Source organism: Epinephelus lanceolatus, chromosome 15 (genome assembly GCF_041903045.1).
Source record: "Epinephelus lanceolatus isolate andai-2023 chromosome 15, ASM4190304v1, whole genome shotgun sequence".
Lineage (NCBI taxonomy): Eukaryota > Metazoa > Chordata > Actinopteri > Perciformes > Serranidae > Epinephelus > Epinephelus lanceolatus.
The window spans coordinates 30,821,741-30,836,052 of NC_135748.1; the positions used below are offsets into that span (position 1 = coordinate 30,821,741).

Consider the following 14,312-nt stretch of genomic DNA (forward strand, 5'->3'; position numbering starts at 1 on the left):
ACATACTTTCTGGAAAAAAGACATTGCTGTTGAGTTTTTTAAATGTTTTTTTTTTTTGGTGGGGGGGGGGGGGGGGGTCTCTTTGAGCACCACAAGCTGGGTACCATCTAAATAGGCAGTTCTCATGCACTGTTTAGACAATGTTCTGTGAAAGTAATGCACTGAAATTTGTACATATCCCACATAATGAACCAGTAATTCGTGTATTACCCATGTATTCTGGAAGGCTGCGATAAGGTAACCAATGCACTAACAAGAGTAATGAAGGAAGCGGTCCTGAGCGGTCCAGTCAGGAGGCAGGTTGAGGTGGTGGACAGGTCACAAACACAGGACTGTCCCCAGGAGAGCTGTGCTGGGAACAGAGTGAACTTTGAGTCATTTTAAGGTACATCCTCAACATGTTTCTTTTCCTAACCCCAACCACAGTAACTTTAATAGTAGATGCACATGCCCATGTTGCTCACCCATTCCTGCTCCTGTGATCACATCACCCCTGCCCTCCAGAATCTCCACTGGCTCCCTGTCCCACAGCACTTCCAATTCAAAGTCTTTCTCCTCACTCATAAAGCCTTCCATAACCAGGCCCCCTCCTACCTCACTAACTTGCTCTACAGCTTCCGCTCCTCTGATGCCAACCTCCTGACTCCACCACTTAGGACCAAGCACCTCACATGGGGTGACAGAGCTTTCTCCATAGTCGCCCCCTCCCTCTGGAACCCTCCCCAAACACATTCAAGACTGCATCAACCTCTCCCGGTATCTTTTTAAAACTTTGCAACTCACACCAAGACAATCTAGACTGATGAATAGCACTACAGGTTATAGGAAAAATACATATTTTTGATTCAGTGGTGAGCTGTCCCTTTAAGATTGTGCTTGTCTAAATGTACCTAGTTAAATTCCACCAGCAAATAATAGCAGCAAAGAACATTTGAACCGTATGTGAGTTTAATTAGGCCAGCCCACTGACATCAGTATTTTCACCAATGAAAGGCTGAATGTATACTTGCGCCCGTGTCTGTGTATGTGTGTGTGTGCACCTTTCCTTGTAAATCTGCAGCTGGGCGGAGAACTGCAAGCAAGATCTAAAGGTTTTTCTCCCCTATTTCTTAAATGCCACAGCTAACAAGATGCAGTAACAAGGATAATAGCTCTATCTCCTGTCCAGGCTTCCTACTTCACATGTCTCACCATGGTTTCCAGCATGCACACAAACACATTCACGCTGGTCTGCTCAGTGCTGGGGCGCTTGTTTTCATTAAAAGTCTCCATCTGTGCAGTGTGTGTGGATTTTAGTGAATGGAAGCTTATTCATGTCATCTCTCACTCGTTGGTTGTTAACACATAGAGAAAGAGACAAAGAGGGAAAAAAGGAAAGCAGGAAGGTAATGAGGAGGAAAATAGAGGAGGGGAGACTCTGAAAATAAGAGTGACAGCGCTTATGTGTCTGACAGGTAGTTATTAGACATAATGACTGCTCCCCACATTTTGAGCAGTGTTTTTATCAGCCAGCTGGCCAAACACAGCACAACACCCAGCCACCATCAGCCTCGTTTTCAGCCCTGGCTTCCTTTCTCTTTCATCTCCGTTTCGTCATCTGCCATCACTCTTCCTTTCACCCCTGCTTCTTATCTGTATGCCAATCCCATCATCTTCTCTCTCTCTAACCCCATTTATCTTCCTCTGATTGTGCGTCTTGTTCCTCTCCCTTGCCTCCCATCTCCCGTTCCCTCTCTTCTTCGCCAGCAGCCAAATAGATGGCCTCAATCCTTGGCTAACCCTCAGCTGGCTGGTAAAAGTGACTGACATTACACCCTTGTAAAATGTCGCCAATGTACACTCACACACACACACTCTTAAGGAGGTGAGATACTGATTACAAGCGGCTGCAGGAATGCATTGTGTTCATCAGGGAGATTTTAATGTCACGTCACATGGTCACTATAACAGACAACACAATATTGGCACTTTCTCAAAAGCAAAGAGGACGATACAAAATAGATAAAGCTCAGATAAACATCTAGCAGTCTCTTATGTACACTGGAACCAATCTTGTGAAGGAGGGAGTGAGGGGGAAGAGGTATCTATTTGATGGGTGAGTCCAGAATCTCCTCATACTCCTCCCTTTGGCGCCGCGCTCCCCCACGAGCAGGTAGAAGCTTCATCGCCACCAGCCACCCAACGCTCAGTATGACCATCACGTTCCCAACGACCTCCGGCGCAGTGGGCAGAGCCAACGGCAGCACAGCCAGATGCAGCAGTATGGCAATAGGTATCTCCAGGCTCTGAGAGGCGGAGACCAGAGCCGGGTGGAGTCGGGTGAGGGCGTGCGTCATCCCCAGAAAGGCTGCCACCGAGCACGCAACCAGGCCCAAGACCAGGCCCCAGGCTGTGGCACTCATAGGCCAGGACCAGCCCTCCTGGAGCAGAGCCAAGGAGGCTGGGGCAAGCAGGCAGCCCGTCCAGCTTACCGTGAACAAAGCTGTGCCCACTCCCACCCTCTCCTTCAGGGAGCGATACCCAACCAGCGCCAGAGCCATCCACAACCCTGCAAGAGCAGAAAGCGACCAGCCGAACGCACCCCTCCAGAACACAGCCGGGTCAGTTGGTGAATCAGTATTGCTCTCGTCTGCTGTGGGAAGTAACACAAGCCCCAAACCGCACAGCCCTGCTGCTATGGTGATCCCATCAGCCAATCCCAGCCTCTCCTCCAGGAGTAGGAAGGCCAGGGTTGCTGACAGTGCCGTGGTTGCTAGGCGCCAGGTCGCTGTTGCATTTCCAGGAGAGACAAAGGTTAAAGAGGAGTAGGCGCAGCAGAGGGAGAGAGAGTAGGCGATGCCATAACAGAGCAGACGTAGACGGTAGCCCTCCGGTCCGAAAGGGTTCTCTCCCTTGTGCAGTGGTACGGCCACAGAGAGGAGCTGGGCGATGGAGCGAACCAAGAGCAGAAACAGGGGGCCCAGGCTGAAGCGTTCAGAGGCCAGGCGGGTCAGAACAATCAAACAACCATGAGCCAACGCCGCACCAAGCAGCCCCACCCAGGTGAGCCGGGAAGCAGACACAGATGCCTCCCCAAAACTGGCCAGCTGCTCCCCAACCCCTTTCCCAGACACCTTTACTGCTTTGGCTCCCCCCTCGCTCCCCTCTCCTCCCGCAGCAGCAGCCTGAGGTCTGTTAGTCATGTCCTTGTCTTTGGAGCCGAACAAAGTCAGAGGCCACTTCCTGTTCTCCATCAGCTGTTTCTTGTCTGACGTCTCCTCCAGGAAGGAGCCAAAGTCCTCGAAAGACGGAGCGTCATCGTAGCCCTCGTCCCCTGGCTGGGGGAAGTGCGTGTGTACTCCAGGTTGAGGGGAGTAGGGGGTGTGCGTTGCGTACTTGGCTGTGACGGTGTGAGGGTGGATCTTTACTCTCTTTTTAGAGCCACTCAGGAGATGAGTGGACTCCATTTTAAAAGTTCAGTGACAACAGACACCTGCGAGGGAAGAGAAAGGACACTTTTAGATACAAGATATACTTTACACTCACACTGCAAATCCTCTGTCTCCGCTTCCTCTCTTGCGTCATCACTCTCTGCGATGCTGCTTGATATCTCATATATCTTTAATATCCAGGACAATAATAGCAGTGACTCACGTCTTCCCATATGCCCCGCGTGTTTGGCAGAGAATGTACGTAAGCTCTGCCCCTCTGAGTAAGCACCAGTGTAATTGTTTTTTCTTCATAAGAGTTCACATTGAGTTCATATTAGCAGAATCATACAGAGCCATTACGGCAGATTAACAGCTCAATTATTGTGGCTTTTTTCAGATAACATGACCTTCAGGAGGTGTTAGAGATCGTCGGCAATGATGGTTACGTAAGCAAGAGCTCCCTGCCTCATTTGTCTTTTATCTCTCTCTGTCTCTCGCAATTTTTTCTCTCTCTGTCTCTTTCCTCTCCTCTCCCTCACTTCATACATTCAAGCCGGGGAAACAGGAAACATGAAAGTATTGTTCACATTCTCAGTCTGTCAAAATATTACGTATGTCAGCTTTTGCATAAAAAACAGGTATATGAATCACACATGCACCCCCCTTATTTAAATCCTCTTCTCAGCCATCTCCCTCCCCTCCCTCTTTCATTTCTCCATCTCTTTAACTTTCCCCTTCAAGGTCCTGCTCCGCGGATGACTAACTTATGACTGATGGCTCTCTGCAGCAGAACAATATGGCCATGCAGGTGCTGTACGGCACGCGCCCACTGCTGCATTTCAGGTTGTAAAACGCTCAGCAGTCCACTGGTTTCTCTGGGAGCGGGGAATAATTTCCCACGACATAATGGTTATTCATGCAAAGGCATGTGGAGCATAGCGCTATGTTATTTTCCCAGAGTATTACTCAACAGTAATTTGGCTACCTGAACACTGCAGGTGAACCACATCTTCAGTTGACTTATTGCTATACTGAGACACTCAATCTACAGTAAGAGGCAGTTCACACTTTAATCACAAAATATGTAATTTTGTAACACAGCTAAGAGTCTAGAGTCATGCTAGCAACTCTGTGAGGATGGACTTAGGCACAGCTGTACATGCTGATGCTAAGCAGGTATCATGTGTACCATGTTCACTATCTGAGGGTGGCATGGTGCTGCAGTGGTTAGCATTGTTGCCTCACAGTAATAACGTTCCTAGTTCGAACCCTGGGGTGGAGGAGCCCCTTTGTAAGGAGTGTACATGTTTTCTCTGGATACTCCGGCTTCCTCCCGCAGTCCAAAGACTTGCAGGTGAATTGGTGACTCTAAATTGGCCGTAGGTGTGAATGTGAGTGTGAACAGTTGTCTTTCTCTTTGTGTCAGCCTTGTGATAGTCTGATGACCTCTTCAGAGTGTACCCCATCTCTTGCCCAATGTCAGCTGGGATGGGCTCCAGCCCCCCACAACCCTCAACGGGATATGCGGTTACAGAAAAGGAATACTTAAATGAACTATCTTACTTTAACATGTTATCATGTTGACATTAGATCGTTAGCACTAAACGCAAAGTGAAGACAAAAATTTAAAGGCCTAGTGTGTAGGACTAAGGGGGTATATTGGCAGGAATTGGACTTTCATCAATGTCTAATTGATGACCTAAAACTAAACTAAGAATTGTTGTGCTTTCAGCACCCTAGAAGGAGACGTTTAAATCAATGAAGCGGCTTATCGTCCACAAAGTTCACCATGTTGTTCTACAGTAGCCCAGAATGGACAAACTCTAAATAGGGCCTTTAGCATTTTCAGGTTTTCACGTTGCCTACATAGACTGTGTAAAATACTGGACGTGGCAACCATAACGTCACCCATTGGTTTGTGGACTTCTATACTGAAGCCTCAAGTTCAGCATTACAACCATTGCCATCTTGGTTTTTAGAGCCAGAGGTGATCACATTTGGACGAGCAGGTGGAGCTGTGGAGGAGAAAGGGGTGGATCTGACTCATAGACTGTGACAGTGCCTCTGACAGCCTGTCAAAGTGTACTTTATGATACAATGAAATTAGCAGCGCTACTCCACCATGGTGCATACAAGAAATATAAATACAATAAGTACTACATAAAAGAGCAATAATTAAATAAAATGCAGTTGTTGATGTGCAAGAGATGGCAGTGAGTGGACTGAATTTGTTTAACTATGTTTGTTTAGTGAAATTGTTGCATTTGGGAAGAAGCTATTTGTGAATCTCGTGGTTCTGGATTTGATGGACCTGTAACCCCCACCAGAGGGTAACAGTTTAAACAGGTGGTGGCCGGGATGTGTATCGTCCTTAATGATGTTATTGGCTCTTGAGAAAATAAACCCTAAACAGGGGAGTTATGTAAAAGTGCACCCCTTGTACTGCTGTCTTTAATGTTGAAATTAGCCATGAGACCAAAACCGTTTTTTGTACCAGGCTATGAACATGTATATTTTTGCTGTAAAGTTGGGAATATTAACATGGGGGTCCATGGGGATGACTCACTTTTGGAGCTAGCCTCTAGTGGCCATTCACAGAACTGCAGTGGTGGCCACCATAGTTATCCTAATGTTGCAACCTCACTGTTAGATGCCACTAGACTAAATCCTACACAGAAGACCTTTAAGAGATCACAAAAGTGATTACACTTCATCGTAAGGGGGACATAAATGTGTGTGCCAAATGTCACAGCAATCCATCTAATACTTGTTGAGACACTTTATTCAAAACCGCAAAGGTCAACCTCATGATGGCTCTCTTGGAAAAATCTGTGAATAATCAAAGTCATTAAGACACATCATTCAGCAACAATGAATGTCTGTACCGAATTTTGCGCCAATGAATCTGATAGCTGTCGAGAGATTTATTTTTACTGGACTGCAGTGATGACTGAAACTAACGTTCCTATAGAGCCAAATTGCTGGCGAAAAATCACTAGAGTACTTGAAAGTACTTGAAAGAATACATGGCACATACTAGTCGTGGGCCCCATGGATGAAATCTACATAACACCATTTCAGTTTCATTATATTTTCCTGATCTGACTGTAGCAGGCAAAGTAAATAAAACCGGCTCGTTGCTGTTTCTCACATCCTTGGTGGTGCAGTCCTTTTGATTTGGTAAGAGCAGGGGGAGGCTGTGAATTTGTGGCCAGCTATGTGGCCCTTACTCCCTGGAGATGTGTAGTATTCCCGCGAATGAGCCTGAATTGCCCTTTTACAAATTACAACAGCTAGAAGGGTCATGCTGTGAGTGCTGTTCCTGGCAAAGTGTTCAATTCAATTCCTTCTCACATCACCCTGGTGTGAAAATTTGCCCTGCCCTGAAATGATTAAGCACATAAATCTGCTCTGAAGGAAACACGTGTCATGATTTCACTACTTCACAACTCGCTGAATGGAGTAAAAAAACATCCACGGGCATGAGTTTGCACCTATGACATGTGAGAAGATCTAGTTATTTACAAACCCCGGAGGTTACATGACACCTGATCTGCTGTCTCTGTGAAAGAGCATAAAGAGATCAGGATGTTCTGGTCTCTACTCCTCTCGGTTGGTAGTATTTCTCCTGATCTTGATGATGCAGCCTGCCTCTGCAGTGCTGCTGCTGCTGCTGCTCTCAAAAGCTTGTTTCACACCTTACACAACCCTAAAGTGAGCCGCTAGTAGCAAACACCAAACCTGCACAGCGTGAGGACAGCAGCAGCAGGTATTGCTCGGGTATCAAGAAAATGCTCCTGTGATGATATACGGCAGAAAAAATCAACTCTACACTGCCTTCATGGACATACATCCTCTACTATATCCCATTTGTGAAGCTATACCGTCTTTAATACGGACTAATAATAGGCCAATCAATTTATAAATGATGCTCCTGGTGTTAATAATTGAACGGTATGGAAGCATTAAGCAGCTGTCATGGCTCATTTATCCAAATACGACTTATTAGAGCTCATATACTGCATAATTTATCAATTTGGAGGTAAATATACAGAATATATATATTTGTGTGTGTGAGTGTTTTGGGTTATTGCTTGTTATCATGTAAATCCTTGTGTTCAGTGAATGTCTGTAGGCCTATGTGAAGAGAGATGTTATTTTCAAGGTTATCAAGGTTCCTCGGTGATGCGCCCCTGTGACGCCAGAGGGCTGACACACACACACACACACACATTGAGGAAACACAAGGGTTGTGCCGCATGTGCTGTAGATCCAATTAAACACTCGGTTAACACCATAGAGCATCACATCTCTTGCTGCAGAGACGGCGGTTCGATCCCCGCACCTGCCACAATGTGATGTTCATTTACCGCCACACAGCATGTGCGTGTGTGTGCATGTATGATGTTGTAGCACACAATGACAGCCCGACCCGTGACCCATGACGAAGTCTTGAATGGAGATGAGCGCGCGCTCGCCTTCACTCTGCATGCGCCCGCAGATTGGCACAGTCAATCAATGAACCCCGGCTGAGTCCTCAGACGGTTTCCTAATTAGTGACCTGCTGTAAAAATTTCGTGCTATTGCATAATGCGGTCTGATCAATAATAAACCAGCGGGTGGTTTATTCTCAGACAAAGACAAGCACACCTCCTCCGCCTCCACTCACCTGCTTTCCCGCAAACCAGCGGATCCCGTCGGGTTGAACTTCACTCTCAGTCAGCCTCAGTCATTTACCGAGCATCCCCACAGCTCCATCACCTCTTGTTGGCCATTTGGTTTTCCTCCTTCTTTACTACTCTCCTCCTCCTCCTGCTCCTCTGTCTCCTGCGGCAGTCAGTAGTCTCCTCAAGGGCACCGCGACGCGCCTCCGCCCGGCTCGACCCTGCGGTCAGCTCACTTCACTATGCGGGAGGGAAATGTGTGTTTTATGGCGACCTGCTGCCCGTCCATCACGCTCTGAGCACTGATACAGATGCTCCTCCTCAGCAAGCCCACAGAGAGGGAGAGAGGGAGGAAGAGGAGGAGGAGGGGGGGGGGGGGGGGGGGGCTAATCATGACGTCTGAGCATGCGTGACAGCCACTGAACACCAGCACTCTGTCCCCAGACCATATTATTGTATGTTATCTGTCACCCCCACTGTGTGCGCGCGTGTCTGTGTGCGTGTGTGAGACAGAGAGTTTTAGCTAAAAGGGACCTAAAAAGAGTTCACCTGTTCAACTTTAAAAAATGAAGCTAACAATTTGCATGGCATCATTGAGTCATTCCTATGAGTCTTTTATAATCTGACAACCGCTATTAGTTTAGTACAACACATGTTAAGGTTTAATTAAGTTGAACCAACTTAATATTTATCCAAAAGTGATGATATTTAGTGGTCAAATTCTTTTATTTAAGATATTCTAACATATTTATTTTTAATTCCATCCTACTCAAAAATGTCAATTTTTTTGACCCCCAAAAAAAATAAAATAAATGAAAAATAAATGCCCCTTATTTGTGTTTGTTTCATTACAACATAACACTTTTCTTATTGTGTGTGTTGTAAGAATAGAAATAGATTTTATTCTCTCTCTGTTATTCTTTTTCCCCTCTTTTTTTAATTGAAAACAGCTGTGCGGAACGTTTTACCATTCATCAAACTGTACCTAGTTCGCCCGCAGTGGCCCGCAGCCATTAAACCACAGAAGAAGAAGGAGCCGTGTTTACGACCACAACTTGTTAGACATTGTTTCACTTCAATATATGACAACATGGAAGTTATAAGCAAGCTAAATGTAACGTTAGCTGATGTGAACTGCTTTTGTCTAGTAACGTTACAACAAACGCCACAAAATTATCTGTGACTGTGACCATGAACACAAATATACAGCATACTCAGTTTATAAGAAATTCAGAGCTACACCAGAACATTTATGATTTTCCTCTCGCTCTCCAAAACAAATACATGCAGTAATTGCCGGTTGCAGTCGAGATTTTACGACACCAGGCTGAGGGTGTCATACCATTTTGACCAAAGGGGGGCACTATAATCAACGAAAATGTAAAGTTCCGCACAGCTGCTTTAATTTTTGGATGTTGCTCTTAGACCATTCATGTCCATAGTCTAGCCCAGGGACCAATTGTAGCCCTCAGTCTGATTCTTAACGACCCTCTTTCAAAATATACTTTATAATTAACAAAATATTTTTTAATCAAGCAGGATCATTTCGCTTTTATGTTTCTTTCACCTCACAATGGCAGAACAATCACACAGTTTGCAGACACGCACCAAGAAAGTACTACGCAGACAAGAGTAATGTGTTTTCAGACAGACCGTAAACAAGCAAATGAACAATTAGGCAAGCAGCTTTATTTGTATAGCACATTGAATACACCAGGGCAATTCATGGTGCTTTACAGAGCAATAAAATATCAAACATATTAAAGGATACAGATTTACAATAAAAGAGAAAAAAGTGCACAAAAAAGGTGCAAAGATAAAAAGATTATCCAATAATTACCAACACAGATATTTTCTGCTAGGTAGCAGACATGGCCGCAGCAAAGAAGCGTAAAGTTGAGAACGAGGGTCGCCACTTTCAGGAGCAGTGGAAAGTCGAATACTTTTTCATTCAAAAATGACACAGTTGCATTTGTGTCATTTTGTGTGTATTTTTTTCATTACCCCAATAATGCGAGAAGCAGCTGGACCCTAAGTATTTTCACCTTATCTAATCTAGCCCCCATTCAGAAAAGTGTGGACACCTCAGACCCTCATTGCCCCTTAAAGTCCCAGTTTTAATATGTATGGTTCGTGATAATTTGAATAATCTCAAATTAATTTGGGAATATGCACCGTTAAGTTACAATATAAAGGCCTTTAAACCCAGTTGTCCATTTATACTTAATCATGACACACCCTTGCCAAACACTTTTCAATACCTACATTATTTAAAGGAATACTTTACCCATCCTGGTTCGATCCCGGGTGCCGGAGCCCTTCTGTGCGGAGTTTGCATGTTCCCCCCGTGTCAGCATGGGTTTTCTCCAGGTACTCCAGCTTCTTCCCACAGTCCAAAGACATGCAGGTTAACTGATGACACTAAATTGTCCGTAGGTGTGAATGTGAGTGTGAATGGTTGTCTGAATGGATGGATGGATACTTAACCCACAAAATAACCTTTTGTATGTCAGTTGTTCATGCAGTGTTACTTTTTCTCACATCCCTCCATGTAAAACAGTGAACATTTTCATTCACTGATTGATTGGGGGCCGTGAATTACACCAGCAAATCTATATCAAAACATCTGTTTACAGACTTTCACACAATTCGTGCAGTATAATCCAAGTCTCATTCATCCAGTCATATGCTCAGTGATTCGTCTTCTCACTGTGCCTTGGGAGGATGCTGTGGAGGAGGCCTATGAGCGCAAGAGCCTTAAGTACACTGAGCGATGTGGCTGGAAAGCAAAGGTTTGCCCAGTTGAAATGGGCTGCAGAGGCTTCATAGGCAACTCAACTACCAGGCTACTTAGAGAAATGGGAATTCGCGGCCAAGCCCAACATCAGGGCATCAAAGCCGTCTATGGCACAGCTGAACAGATAAGCCGGTGGATTAAGAAGAGAGACACCACTTGGGCGCTGAAATGCCACGAACAACAGCAGGGTTCAAGGGAGTAAAAGTATGTTAATTAAAAGTTTACCTTTGTTGTTGTCGGATTGTAGCTTGTGCTTCTACCTACTTCGTATCCTGTTGTTTGTATTGCCTTTTTGGATACTGACCTGTGCCTTCTTACCTGGTTTGAACCTTTGTCTGATGCCTCTGTACCTCTGCCTGGTAACCTTGATTTTTGGTTTTGACCCCTGGCATGGATTGTACTTTGCCCTGCCTGAAAACTTCAGCAAAGCCTCAGTTTTTGTCTCACTCCTGCCTCTTCCCTGTAATTCTGCGTGTGGGTCCTCTCTGGTTTATGACATAATCATATCTGCTTCTCAGAACATTTATTATTTTCCCCAAAGGTACATCAATTTATCTCTGCAAACAATTTTGACAAGGAGAGAGGGCAGTCTCATTTCCATGTTAGAGTTATACACTTTCTTGCCAATAACAGTGCTGCTCCTGAGATTTAAACCAGTGAGGTTGCCAAGTAAACATACTTCAGGCTCTAATGCAAAGTTAACGCCTGTAATACAGGACGTGGTAGTAAACAAGTAGTTCCAAGAGTGCTGTAATTTCACGCAGAGACATATTGTGGACAACTTGATTGACTTGGACTGAGCCCTGACTTCAACTCCATCCAACACTTGTGAAATGGCCTAGGATAACGACTGCGAGCTCGGCGTCATCGCCCAATGCCATTTGCCAACCTCACTGATTCTTCCGTGGCTGAATGGGAGAAAATCTCTGCAGTTTCTAAGATCTCGTGGAAAGCCTTCATGGAAAAAGTGAGGCTGTTACAGTAACATGTGAGTGGGAATGATAAAGACAGCCGTGGTGAGATTGGTGAGCAGAGATTCGGGGTGCTTTCTCCCCTGCCCTGTTTGGTTCGGCTAAATCAAACTCAAGATAATTTGCCCCTCAAGTGTGATTCATCTGGGCAGCTGTAAAAACAGCAATAGCACTCCGGTGCACACCAAAACAACTGGACCGAGACCTTCGTCAAAAGACGAACTCTGGTATGATCTGTTTGTGGTGTGAAAGCAAACGAACTAGCCACTGGATTTTATGACAGAAGATACATGATTTTAACATGATTTCAAAAGTTGAACAACTAATGAAGCCATCTGCTGATTGTGAAATCTATCCACAATCTTATAAATGATCTTTATATGACCTATAACCTATTTATGCTAACGCAAATGTGTAACCATGGTAACATATATGATCATAAGTGAGAGTATTTTCCCTCGTTGCAAAGCTGTTAAAGTTGCCATGACTGTATCTGGCTCGGTGTACTTTGCATAGACTGTATATAATAATGGATGTGGCTACTGTGACGTCACCCATCATAAATTTTATCCTGTTCCACTTGCTCACCACTCCGCTCTACCCTAACCTGTAATCTTCTATTCACAAATACAACATGAGCTTGGTAGATTCTCCGGGGAAGCCCTCTCCCCGCAGTTAGGGACCGTTCTACACGGTACTGCTGTCGGCGGGGTGGAAATAAGTCAAAGTGTAGAGGAGACGGACCAGGTTAAGTGGCCAACCTCCGGGGAAGCTCTCTCGCCTCTCCCCGCAGTTAGGGACCGTTCTACACGGTACTGCTGTCGGCGGGGTGGAAATAAGTCAAAGTGTAGAGGAGACGGACCAGGTTAAGTGGCCAACCTCCGGGGAAGCTCTCTCGCCTCTCCCCGCAGTTAGGGACCGTTCTCCAAGGTACCGCTGCTTCTCTTCTCAGTTTCTTTTCTGAAGTACACAGTAAACTCCATAGTTTTGAAAGAAAATAGTGTGGGTGTGCGCAGGTGCAAAGATGCATTCTGGGTGGGACATGAGCGACCGGAGCGAAATTGGAGTGAGAGATAAGGCTCCCTCCACCTTTTAAAAAAAAATAGCCGCTCCTCGCTCAACACAAAATCCTTCCGCTCCCCGCTCCCCGCTCCCGCTCCGCTCACATGCTCTGGTGGGAAGCAGCTCTCTCTCGGGGTGTCGTGGTGAAGGCAGCGAGTGATAATAGCCGACAGGAAACAGTGTGTAGATGAGCTCAGGGCTACTGTTTAACCTTAAGAGAAGGCCATGTTTGTTGTTTTGTGGTGAAGACTGCACTAAAACCATTGTTGGTGAATGGCACCTGAACGCCTCGCTATCCTTCCTTCAGCAGAGTGGGCCGGTCCGCTAGAGGCTAGTTACCAGCTAATAACGAGCCAGGCTAAATTAATGCTAATAATTCAGTGTGTTACCAACTATGGTTTGGAGTTGGTAAGCTGTCACTGAGAGAGATAACAAACTGTTCTCTGGACCAGGTTGTAAACCTGTTTAACATGGGGGTCTATGGGGATTCACTTTAGAGCCAGCCTCTAGTGGTCATTCAATGAACTGCTGTTTTTGGCACTTTTGCATTGGCTTCACCTTTCAGCCTTGGAGGTTGCCACTTGGTAATTTTTCAGCTTAAGTCCATTAAGAAGTGTGTGAGAATGATCCCACAGTAATAAGCCCTGAATCATTTCAGTACAAGACGCCTCCTTCTCATCCTGTTTCTACATTAGTCATTTTTCACAACCTCAGATCGATTTGCAGTCTAACAATAACCTAATTATAATGCTTAATCAATTATTTCTCCATGAGCTCTGTCTGACACAAAACAACATAAACATCAAAAGCATATTAGTGCAGCTAAATATCTGTCAGTCACTGCAGTTTACTTTTCCCCACGTGGGTCCTGATGATGCAAGAGGATAATCGCCAAAACTGTCCGATCAACAAGTTACCTGTCAGTTGATATGTTAACTCCTCTTGGTTTGTTTGTAAAACATCAATATGAACAGGAACTGGACCAGAAGTGAAATGCAACAATGTACAATTTTTCTCCCTGTCGTTCGGACCAAATGAACCGAACTACAGGTGTGAACGCCCCCTAAATAAAGAGGAGGCAGATATTGAAGGAGCTCAGTACAGTTTCTCCTCCACTGTTAGACACACAAACACTGCACAGTCTCACACACCCATCTTTTTGCAACCTGACAGCAATTGCTTTGACCTTTTGTTGCCGTAACACTTGTGTGCTCTCCTCCATTTCGAGCTGTATTAACCTTTGCCGAAGGCAGCTGGGTTCACGGTTGTTAGGTTGGACTGTTTAATAAGAAGCAGTGGTCCCAGTAGAGACTTACTTCTCCCATGAGCATATGAAGAGAGGCACAAGACATCTCGTAGTGTTGACTAATTGCCCCAGATATTTGGATTATGAAAATAATAGCTGCAG

General features: G+C 45.3%; 1 protein-coding gene across 1 annotated transcript; it reads right to left on the reverse strand.

Annotated features, from left to right (window-relative positions):
* Nucleotides 1-1,899: 1,899 nt before the first annotated feature.
* slc35g2a (solute carrier family 35 member G2a) lies at nucleotides 1,900-8,416 on the reverse strand. The gene is made up of 2 exons (XM_033612786.2): nucleotides 8,080-8,416; nucleotides 1,900-3,472 (listed from the first exon to the last, which is right to left on the reverse strand). Exon 2 carries the CDS (start codon nucleotides 3,444-3,446, stop codon nucleotides 2,085-2,087), a length of 1,362 nt encoding a protein of 453 aa, XP_033468677.2. The 5' UTR covers nucleotides 3,447-3,472; nucleotides 8,080-8,416; the 3' UTR covers nucleotides 1,900-2,084.
* Nucleotides 8,417-14,312: the final 5,896 nt, after the last annotated feature.

What these genes read in the sequence shown, in the direction of transcription:
- slc35g2a (XM_033612786.2), bottom strand. Translation starts at nt 3,446, where the DNA reads ATGGAGTCCACTCATCTCCTGAGTGGCTCTAAAAAGAGAGTAAAGATC.